Below are 11,011 nucleotides of genomic sequence, written 5' to 3'. Positions count from 1 at the left end.
CAGGTAGGGGTTGGTCTCTTCTCCCAGGCAACCAGCAACAGGACAAGAGGACACAGTCTAAAGCTGTGCCAGGGGAGATTCAGGTTGGACAAAGGGAGGAATTTCTTCGCAGAAGGTGATAGACACTGGATTGGGCTGCCCAGGAAGGTGGTGGAGTCACTGTCCCTAGAGGTGCTTAAGGAAAGGCTGGATGTTGCACTCAGTGCCATGATCCTGTTGACATGGGGTGTTCAGTCACAGGCTGCACTTCATCCTCCTCACAGGTACTCCAACCCCCCAGATGTACAGAAGGGAGTGAAGGCCTGAAGTTCTCTCTGGTTATGTTTAGCAGATCCCATTGAGAGTTTAGAATACATTTCAGATGGTTTGAGTTAGGAATGTGCCTGCAGGAGGTGGGATGGGGTGGAAAAGGATGATAATTTATAAGAAGTCTCCAATAGAAGGAAGATCTCTGCTGTCCGGGTATCCTCTGGAGAATTTTTTTCTTTTGTGGAGATGTGCCCTGGTTGAGATGTGGAAGCAGTAGGAGTTTCTTGGCCTCCTGGGCATGCTGCCCTGGCTGGGGGCAAGGGGGTGGGGTAAACACCAGTGTTGTGGTGAGTCTGGCCCCAGCCACCATGAAGGGCCTTCAATCAGGCAGTGCATGACCACCTTGGTGCTGGGTGGAGGCTCCAGCTTTGTTCTGGACAGCACAGATCCCAGTCCTGGACCTGTCCTAAAGCAAGTTTGCCCATTGGTGGTTTGAGATGAAGGCAGGCTAAAAGGGGTTTAACTGGGGGATGCCAGGCTGGCAGGAATCACCAGCTGCCCTGGCTGTTGCTCAAACACCAGGAACCATCTCCCAAGATGTCTCTGGCTGTAGCTGAAATGGGAGTTTGTCCATGATGCTGCTCCCAGCTCCTGCAGCACCACATCCATTTGGTTCAGTAGCAGCTCAGGTCGCTGACATGAAAGCTGCCACAGCCAATGGCATCTGTTTCTCTTTATTTATTAGAAGCAATTTTTCATCAGTGGAATTTAATTATTAGTATTTTGCTTTTAAAAACGTCGCTTAATGGAGGAAAGCAGCCATTTTTCTAGGCTGCATTTAATGCTGAGTGGATCCAAAGGGGCTTTTCTTTAAGCTATGTTGACAATAATATTAAAAAAACCTGAAGTTGGTGAAGTGTGGAGCTGTAGGCCATCTCTGTAATGATCTGAAGCACTCAAGCCCTTATTAACTTAATGCTTTCATTTACTAGCTCATTCCTGGAGGAAGACCTCCTAGTCAAACTGCTATTGCTTTTTAAAAAACCTAAAGTTAGTAATTGCTTCAGCTGCACATCTCATTACAAGGAAAGGCCTACAGCCTAGAGCAGCACACATCTGATTTTTGTTTTTAAACTTTCCAGGGGAATTTCAGCAAAACCTCTTGTTATACCTCCAGCCCAAGCGTTGGCTATTGCATTTGCTGCCTATACATTTATAAACTCAACTGTAAGAGTTCTGAATTCCCACTCTCTGTGGAAATGGGAGGCTGGAGGGCTTGGCTGTACCTGTTATGGTGTTGGGGAGGAGCTGGGCAGAGCCCATCAGCTGGTGGGCAGGGGCTGCTCAGTGCTGGGAGGAGGAGCACGTCCCCTTTCATCAGGGCAGCCTTTAGCCCTACATAGGGGCCACTGCTCTGACTACCCTCTACCCCCTTGTTCCATAAAGTGCATGTTCCTCCCTTCTCCCTCCTATCACTGCCTGGGAAGGAGCACACTTTCACACACACTGCTGGAAGGAAGACTTCGTTAAAAAGGAAAAAAAGAAGGAAGGAGGCCTTTAAGGCAGCTTTCAGTAAACAGCTGGGGATAATTGGGCTTTAGCTGTGTTCTTATAAACCTTCTGGATTGCTGGGTACAGTGATGCTGCTGATTTCTAAACTGCTGCAAAAGGTCAGGGCAGCAGCTTTCCATCAGCAGTGGGCTCTGCTTAGTGTCAAAAAGCGATTTTTAAAAATCTAATTAAAAAATATTCCATTAGGATTTGAGGATATATGATAGGGGCTGCTGATAAGGATGCAAGAAGACACCAGGGGTTGGGTGAGGTTAGGCTACTCCTTGTTGCTTATCTCTGATGGTTTCTGAAGAGTGGGATGTGCCATCCCAGAGGTTCTGAAAGGGAAACTGAGGCATTGCACTGGTTGCCCAAGGCTCACATTAACTAGGCTGTATGTTCTTGTCAAGGCCTGTCCCTGAGCACACACCATGAACTGAAGCCTTTTTCTGTCTTTGAAAGACACGAGCAATGATGTTACACAGAGATGGGCAAAGGGAGCTTCTGCTGCTGCTGTGGGCCAGCCTGGAGAATGCAGAGAGAGAGTGGAATAGGATGGACCCAAAGTACTTCAGGAAATATTCCCAGTGAGCTTCATGCACTTGGAATGAGTCTCTGGAGAGATGTTGGCAAGGAAAGTGACATTTAGGTAATCTCCGAAGAAATTCAAAGCTTGTAGGCACAGCTGTGGTGAGCCACTAGAAAATGTGGAAAGCAGCAGCTCCTGAAAGGTCAGTATCTAAAAAGTGGGTGCTGAGCACAGCTGTCCTACTCCTGGCACTGTTTTATTTAAACTTACCTAATTTCCTGGAGTTGTCCAAGTAGACTTGCTTTTAAAAGAAGGAGATCTGATTTCCAAAGAGACAGTTTTCAGTATTTATTCCTCCTAGCTCTAAATCCAGCCTGTGGGATGGGCAGTGTGTTATTTCAAAATCATGGTGCCCACAGAAAGGCTTGACCACAGCCTTTTCCACTTGCTTTGTTAACTGCCAGGCATTTTGAGCTCCCTAAAGTCTGTGGGCTTTTAGCTTTTTGTCAGCTGTTCTACGCCTTTCTTTGATCTTTAGTTGTTCATCTTCTAAAGAGCGGGGAATAATGAACCCATTTTATTAAAACACTTGCATCGTATTTGGGAGGGATAAAGAAAGGCTTTCCTGCATGAATTTTCTGGCTTGGCTGTTCCAAGACTCCGTGTTAAACACAGGAGCAGGTGTATCCTGAGAGTAATTATGGGGAAACCTGTGTGGTGCTTGGGCTCATGTGGCTTCACCCCTGCTACCTGTGCCCTACAGCACAAGGGAAGGTGGAGCTCACCACAAAGGATGACTGACAGTCTGGAAATGTGTCTCTGTGGAGAAGGAGAAATTGGATTAGGGGTGCAAACCCTAACATTTTCTGCATGACTTGGCTCCACATTCCCTATATAATTTTGGAAGGGAGTGTGAAGGAGAAAGCAATGAGGGTTTAAAAAAGACTTACTCCCATGTGAATATTGTGCTGGTTCCAAACAGCAGCCTGAAGAAAAGCCTTGCAGCTGCCCCTCAGTAGCAGGAGTCACTGCAGCCAAAGGTAACTTCTTACCTTTTATTTTCCTCTATGGCCTTATGTGCTAGAGGTGCACATGGTTGGAGTCTGCAGCAAGAATTGAAAGTTCTTTGAGTGCCTAATGCTTGGGCACCTCAAACAGCTTTTCTTAGCAGAATTTAACAAAATGAATTAATCCTGGACACCTGAGTGGTGTAGAGGACCACAGGTTCCCAGGTCATTTTAAGTCACACTGAAGTTAATGAAAAGACTCCAGCAGACTTCAGTGGGCCACACATCAAACCATCCAGCATGGCAGAGCCAAAGGCTTGGCCACATGCTCCCTGTCCTGGGTTTTCAGACATCTTTATTGTGCTGTCCCCACTGAGCAATTAAAAATGCTTTCTCACTGGCTGGAGAAACTGAATAAAAATTGGGGCTGAAAGCAAAGCCACAATGTAAATCATCGTGCAAATGCACTGAAGGGGAAAGCAAATCTGTGTTCATATTCTGGGCAGTCAGAGCCAGGTGAAAGCAACATTGTCTTGGAGATGTCTCAATTGAGAAGTTTCAGTAATAAGAAAATCCTGTTGGCTAATTGAGCTCAAGTGGATGTACATGGGTTTGCTCTGAGAGGGGTTAAAGCAGACATGCTATTTTCTTCCAGGATCCATACTGAAGTTAGAAACTATTTGGAATTACACTGATTCTAGAGGAAAATAGGCTATTTAGTTCTGGTTTTGTTTGCTCCTTTTTTTTGTCAGGGCAAGGATTGATTTTTCTTCTAGGGCCATTTGCAGGGAAAGAGGTAGCTCCTGTTCTGGATTCTCACAGATTATTATCAGTGAAATATAGGTTTGTAGCCACAGGGCTAGTTAGACATTTTGATGGAAACACACTGTTATGAGGGTCTGTGTAATGGTTTTAATCAGGATTTTGAGAGTTTTCATATTTCTTCATATAGATAAGAAACATATACCAGAAGTCAGACTTCAGTATCTAATTCCAGACTGCATTTAGGGAAAAGTCATGGGAAGAACAAAAGCCCAGCACACATCTCTCAGTAAATCACCCTGGGGTGAGACCCTCACTAGAGGAGGTTTTTCAGAGCAAAATTCCTTTTGAGATATAAAACCTGAGGCTCATTACAGATCAGCACAAAAGCGTTTCACTTCCTTCCTGCAGATGGACTCAGAAGTATGATCAAGAAGGTTTTTTTGTTTAAAATTGTCATTTCAACAAACGTAAAGCTTTCCAAGCACACACAGAGCTTGGTGCTGATGCTCCAGGTTGAAGCAGGAGGCTGAGCTCCCTAAGCAGCTCCTCTGTACTTCCACGACCTCAGCTCCCACTGTGTGTCGCAGGCACTGCTTTGTTCTTCTGGGATGTTTGTGATGTGTGAGGGGAGGCTGTGGCTTGGGTGACAGAGGGTCTTCTGTCACACTTCTGATTGTGCCTGCTTGCTTTCCCAACGCTAGGTGTGCTGGCTTTGGCTGGGCTAGAGCTAATTCTCTTCACAGTGGCTGGTATGGGGCTGTGGTTTGGACTTGTGCTGAACACAGGGTTGGCAATACAGAGATGTTTTTGTTATTGCTGAGCAGGGCTCACACAGAGCCAAGGCCTTTTCTGCTTTTGGTATTGCCATGCTGGGGAGGAGGATGGGAGGGTGGGAGGAGACTCAGGCAGGACAGGTGACCCCAACTGACCAAAGGGATGTTCCAGACCAAATTATATCAGTATGTAAAGTGAGGGGGAGAAAGGGGGAAACATTTGAAGTGATGCCATTTGTCTTCCCAAGAAATTATTACACCTGATGGGGCCCTGCTCTCCTGGAGATGTCCAAACACCTGCCTGCCCATGGGAAGCAGTGAATTAATTCCTTGTTTTGCTGTGCTTGTGTGATCAGCTTTTGCCTTCCCCATTAAACTGCCTTTATCTCCACCCAGGAGTTTCCAGCTTTTACCCCTCTGATTCTCTCCCCAGAGAGGGTCATTCCTGCTGGTGGGAAATGAGGAAGTGGCTGTGGGGGGCTTGGTTGCTGCTGGGGTTAAACCACGACTGGGGTTAGTGCAAGCCCTGCAACACTTTTCAAGACAGACTTGAAAAATTTCCAAAATGTTTTACATGTAAAATGAATAAGTGACTGCAGGGGAGTGGTGGGATTTTTGTATTTTTCAAAAACCTTCCAACTGACAAAATTCTTAATGTAATTAAGGACTGCATATTCACTACCATTTATCTTCTTTTTTTCCCACTGCTGCCTATCTGTTGATTTTGTTAAGGGCTTCTTTTTCTGGTGGAGGGAAAACTGAAGCTTTTTTGTTTCTTTTGTGTATACACATCTTTTACATTGTCTTGAAAAACTGTGGTTGTTGTGAGCATATTTAATGACTCTTCCCAAAGACATCTGGCAGGTAAAAAGCACATCCAATACTCTTATGTTATTAACTGCTGCAGAAGGTAGCACAGGGGAAGTGACAGCAAAAAGGGAATTACTTTCCTAGTTACCAATGAACAGGGGTGAAAGATGGGATTTATAGAAATCCATTGAAAATTTCAGACTCTTTCTGCAACAGGATTTAAGCTCTGCTCCTGCTCCTAACCCTCCCAAGGACAAAACTCTCGAGATAACTTTTCACGTGATCACAATGAACTGTATGCTTTGCCACATTTTTTGGTTAATGCTGCATTTGCAAACTCCTGAGGAAAAGCTGTGGTGCACACAGGGTCTCAAGGGCTGCAGGAGCTAATGTTAGTGCCTGCTGTGACTGAGTCTTGCTGCTCAGGTGTTTTTGCAGCTCCTTGGGTAACATCTGTCAGAGGGAGTGATACCAGACTGCCACGGGCTTCCACTGCACCCTGGTTTTGAGAATAGTAATGAGAGCAACCAAGGTGGCTTTTTCTTTTTTCCCTTGCATTTTTTTCAACGAAGCCTGCTGTGTTTTTGCAGATTGCATTTGCATTATTAAGTATTTAGGAGCCGTAACTTTTAATGTCAGACAACTTGGCACCCGCTTTGAAAAGAAACATGTTATTCTGAAGCAGAGAACGAGATTAGAAATTTGCTTTTGCAGATAGAAACCGAGTCCTGTCAGCTCATCTAATCCAGTTCCCTGGCAGTGATGCAGGCCAGCTTTCTGCACGGCATTCCTGCACGCTGCCTCTGCCAGACGTTCCCGTCTGGGCTGCTGCGCTCCCAGCGGGGCCCGCCGCGGATCTGTGAACAGGCTGCACACGGGGCTGCGGCACACCCCACTCTGACAGGGAAAAGCATCTTACAGCTCACTGGGGAAAGGTCATCCTCTAGTTCAGTGTCCCTTTTACAAAATAGCCTGCCTGAGAACTGAAGGGCTTTTTTTGGTTTGTTTTTATAGTGTGTTCAGCTTGCTAATACGGCAGGCATGCAGAACATAAGCTACCCAACCAACTATGAAACAAATGCTAGAATTAATTGCTTAATTCTCTTTGCATTAGGGTAAAGCACAGGTTTTAAAATGTCTTCTGTGAAGAATTGCTGAATATGAGAAACATCTACTACTGTCTTGTAGTAAATTGAAAAGCAAGTTCAAGTGTAAAGATTGGTTGGGTGATAGCCAAAGGCAAGCAGCAGTCCTGCCTCTTATTTTGTGAGACAATCTAGTTTTAAGCTTTGTGGGTACAAGTTTGACCCAGTAAGCACATTAAATAATGACTATTTCTGTAAACCCAGGGTTTGTTCAAACCAGATTCTTTGTGCTACAGAAAAGAATCCACAGAGATACTTCTTACCCTGAAGCTAATACATGAGTGCCAAGAGTTTAATTGCACCAAAGAGCAAGAGACTGCATCCTAAGGAATTATTCCCTTTTCCAGCCCATTCTCTACTGGGCTGCTGTAATGATGAACTAATGCTGCATTTGCACAAAATCCCAAACCTGCACAGGTGCAGGAATGCCCTCCTTCACTTTCAGGTAAGATGCCTGTGCCACGGACAGGGTGTGCCATGCACAACAATGCATCTTCTTCATGACAGAAAGCAGAGTGAAAACATGATCCACCTTACAAGCTGATTGTGCAAGAGAAAGGTGGGACCCTGGGGCAGGGTCAGTGCCTGTCTGGATGCAGGTGACCTTTCCCAGCCCTGCAGCTCCAGCTGCCCTCTCTCCCTTGCAGCCCCTCTGTCAGGGCAGGCAGCACCGCAGCACACGCGCAGCACAACGTGAAGTCACTGAGATGATGAGTGGTGGAAGTGTTTGTACCAGCCACAGAGGGGTGCAGGTGCTTGGCAGCAGCAGCACTTTGATCCTGTTCACACCAGCACGCCTCAATTCTCACATCCAGTGCTCTCCGTGGAGACACTCAGACATGTTTTGCTTAAATTAAGGCACTGCACCATCTGAATCAGTGTTTTTGTGATGCTGCAGCCCCAGTGTTTGGTAAGGATCGGGGCAGAGAACACAAGTTGATTTTAACTGTGGTAAGAAGTGTTCTCTGTGGGCCCCAGCAGGTTTTGGGAGCAATGCCTCACAAATGTACCCACTTCCATGTCACTGGAACCACAGCTCAGCCCTGCCTGCCTAGTGTAGGACACTGAACTGGGTACTCAGCAATACCTCTAACCTTAAGGTAACCAGCAAGATCCAAGCATACACTTTACTTCAGCCAGAAACTGTAGGAAGACTACAAGGGAAAAACCTCCTTTATTTCAACATTTTAATGAAATATAATAGTTTTTCTACATGGACAAACATTTGGTTTTACTGGCAGAAGCATCTAGAAGTTCACAACTCCAAATACTGATTTAAGAAGAAGCATCCAAACTTTTAATCTCTAAATCTTGTTTAAGTGGACTTCATCATTCCTTTGTTTCCTTGAAAGAGGTTAGTGGCTTGGGGCAGCATTTTATCCAGAAGATAAACATCTCTTGATGGTTGCACTACAGCTGGCATTCATTCTTTACTGCCTGAAGTCCAGTTTCAAGTTTAAATTAGAGATAGGTTCCACATGGCTTGCAGCACAGTGCTTTTTCCATCTCATTTCTCCAGGGGTGCATAATTCAAAAGCTTCTCAATCAGATCCACATGGGCGAGGAGCATTCTGCGGCAGCAGTATCTCTTCAAGCCAAGGGCATCCAGGGCATCTCTATTAACGAACAACAATTAAAAAACACAACAGATGAAGTGAGTCAGAACCACTTGTAAGCGTTTCCTAAGCAACACACTGATTACTTTGAGCTCAGTCATAGAGGGAAATTTGTTTGCAGTTCAAAGACAGACAGAAATTCAGCATGTGCTGTTAATGCCCTTTTCCACCTAGTGCTGTTGAGCATGTTTGCCCATCCTCCAGCCAGCCAGAGACCAGGATCTGCTGCTGAGAAGGGTCCCCAGCTGCCACCATTTTCAGAGGGCACTGTTTTAACATGTTTCTGTAAACTGAGGATGATTCTTGCCCATTTTACAAGATAAATTTAAGATCTGAGCCACGCTAAAAAGGTGAGATATACAGCAACTAAAATAACTGGGAACACAACCTCCCCCACACAGGGATGCTAATTCTGAGGATGGCTACAATCCTTCCCAGCTCCCATGGGAGAAGGCACTCGGTTATACAACCTGCCCCCCACATACACACAAGTAAGTAGGTGCAGACTGGCCAGAAATCAGTGTTTTACAGTCTTTCCACTGAATTCCTTCAGAGTGACTGCTCCAGATTCTCATGTTTGGGTAGGGGATGTTGAGTCATCCCAGCCTGAACCACTGCGGGTGTTTCCCATGGCTGTGGCTGTCACCCCTCTAAAAGGTCACGGTACTACCACGATCTTCAGCTGGCACCTCTGAACCATAAATCAGGCTGATGCTCCTTCAGAATGGGACACTCATGAGACATGACTGATCTCAGGTCTTTAGGATGATACTGATACAATGCAGTGCAATAAAGCATTTGCTCCAAACAAACTTAATTTCCTGGAACTTGTAATTCTCCTGCAGGAATAAGCCAATGGATACTTTTCTAAAATACAAAGGACTGAAAGGAAGCCTCTGCCCAAGCTGGACCATGGTAAAAGGTTGTTCAGCTTCATGTAGTACAGTCTAACTGCAGGAGCCAACTTCCAGCAGCTTCTCTGATGTCACTCAGTCCTTGCAACCATTGATAGTGCAGCAGGGCTGCTTGTTCTAGGACAGCACCTGCAAAACTTGTTTTAGATAACTATAAGAACACTGAGGGGCATTTCAAAGAATATTTATAAGTAACATCACATGATGCCTCAGTTTTCCAAAACACTTGAGAACAAAAGCATCTGATGTCTGTTGATATGTAAATTTTAAGAGCTATCTGGAGAATTCTGAACTCTCACTTGCAGTTATCGGAGATGCAAAATACTAACACTGATCACAATTTCCAAAGTCATACTGTATGCTTTGAGACGACTTTAGTTGTATTTGCCTTTTCCTCCAGCTTCCAAGGACTTGTGGAAAAAGAGCACTTTTAAGGGACAAACAGAAAAGTGTGGGTGCCTTTTTCAACTACTGATTCTTTAGTCTTCCCATTTTGTCCATCCATTTCTTAAGCTGCCATTAACAGCGATTCCGTACTGCACTGTAAGATTTTAGCTGTAAACTCTACTTCTTACCATAATTGCATTAGTTTGAACAAGCACCCCAGAATCAAGCCAATGATCACAATTGTTTTCAAGTGAGCATTTGTCAATGACAACACAAAATTCCTATACAAAAGCAGAGAAATAATAAAGATAGGGAAAATACTAAAACGCTAAACACTTCTTAAACTTGTAACATTTTTTCCTTCTCTCCCTTTAAAAAACTGATCACGTTGGTGTCAAAGCTGGGTATATGGAAGGGGAAGGGAAGAAACGGGCAAATGTGTACAGTTCCATATTTGGGAACGTTTTGGGTACAACAGCCACGACTTGGCAACTTCCACTGCTTCCCTGAAAGATTCAGTGGGGAAACAAATAGTTTGTTGCCCACTGTAATTTCTAACTTTTGGTTAAACCATCTCAGAATGGTTTTTAGCCTCTCTACGTCTCTTTCATGACGCCACGACCCTTCACTTGTGCCTCTGGCCCTGCCTGGGCAGGGAGGCCGGCCGGGATGATCTCCGGAGCTCCTTCCCAGCCCAGCGGCTCTGGGATCTTGTGCTCTGTGTATCACCCAAGGCACGACTCGAAGGACGCAGAAATAAAACCCACCCTTCGGTGTACTCCGCCTGCAGAAGGCCGAGGTAGGCTTCCCACTTGTTCCCCACTATCTTGCCGCACGTGAAGCACCTGACCGGGATGATCATTTCTGCGCTGTGCCTGCAACGACACAAACCCCGCGTCAAACCCCGGCCAAGCGAGCGGACACCGCGCTCCGCCACTGCGCGCTCAGGGCTGCGCTGCCCCGCAGCTCCCAGGTCCCGAGGGCTACCTGGAGGCGAGCGAGGGGCCGATGCCGGCGCCGCTCCCGCCCTGGGCCCCGCTCCCGCCCTCAGCCCCGCGAGCGGCTCCCACCGCGCGCCTCCTCCGCTGCCGATGGCCGCCGGCCGCCACCACCGCGCCCGGCCGGGGGAAACCGCGCCGCCGCCGGCCGGCCCGACACGCCGAGCGGGCGGGTTGAGCGGCCCTACTCCCCCCCCCGTGTACTTGATGGTAGCGGCCCGCGGTACGGCGTCCCCGGCGGCCCAAGAGAGTGCCCGGGCGCGCGCG

General features: G+C 46.5%; 1 protein-coding gene across 1 annotated transcript; it reads right to left on the bottom strand.

Annotated features, from left to right (window-relative positions):
* Positions 1 to 7,984: 7,984 nt before the first annotated feature.
* Positions 7,985 to 10,838, bottom strand: POLR2L (RNA polymerase II, I and III subunit L). Its single transcript, XM_063158702.1, has 3 exons — positions 10,734 to 10,838; positions 10,514 to 10,621; positions 7,985 to 8,445 (listed from the first exon to the last, which is right to left on the bottom strand). The coding sequence occupies exons 2-3, from the start codon at positions 10,606 to 10,608 to the stop codon at positions 8,337 to 8,339; spliced, it is 204 nt and encodes a 67-aa protein (XP_063014772.1). The 5' UTR covers positions 10,609 to 10,621; positions 10,734 to 10,838; the 3' UTR covers positions 7,985 to 8,336.
* Between the last annotated feature and the right edge of the window lie 173 nt (positions 10,839 to 11,011).

This window comes from Melospiza melodia, chromosome 6, assembly GCF_035770615.1.
Source record: "Melospiza melodia melodia isolate bMelMel2 chromosome 6, bMelMel2.pri, whole genome shotgun sequence".
Classification (NCBI taxonomy): domain Eukaryota; kingdom Metazoa; phylum Chordata; class Aves; order Passeriformes; family Passerellidae; genus Melospiza; species Melospiza melodia.
The sequence above is the reverse complement of the archived record's forward strand: the minus strand, read 5'-3'. Positions and strand labels throughout refer to the sequence as shown.

Excerpts from the sequence above, each read along its gene's own strand:
- POLR2L (XM_063158702.1), bottom strand. The coding sequence starts at position 10,608 with ATGATCATCCCGGTCAGGTGCTTCACGTGCGGCAAGATAGTGGGGAAC. Across the intron at positions 8,446-10,513 it reads CAGGCGGAGTACACCGAAGG|AGATGCCCTGGATGCCCTTG; the intron begins GTGGGTTTTATT and ends GTTCGTTAATAG.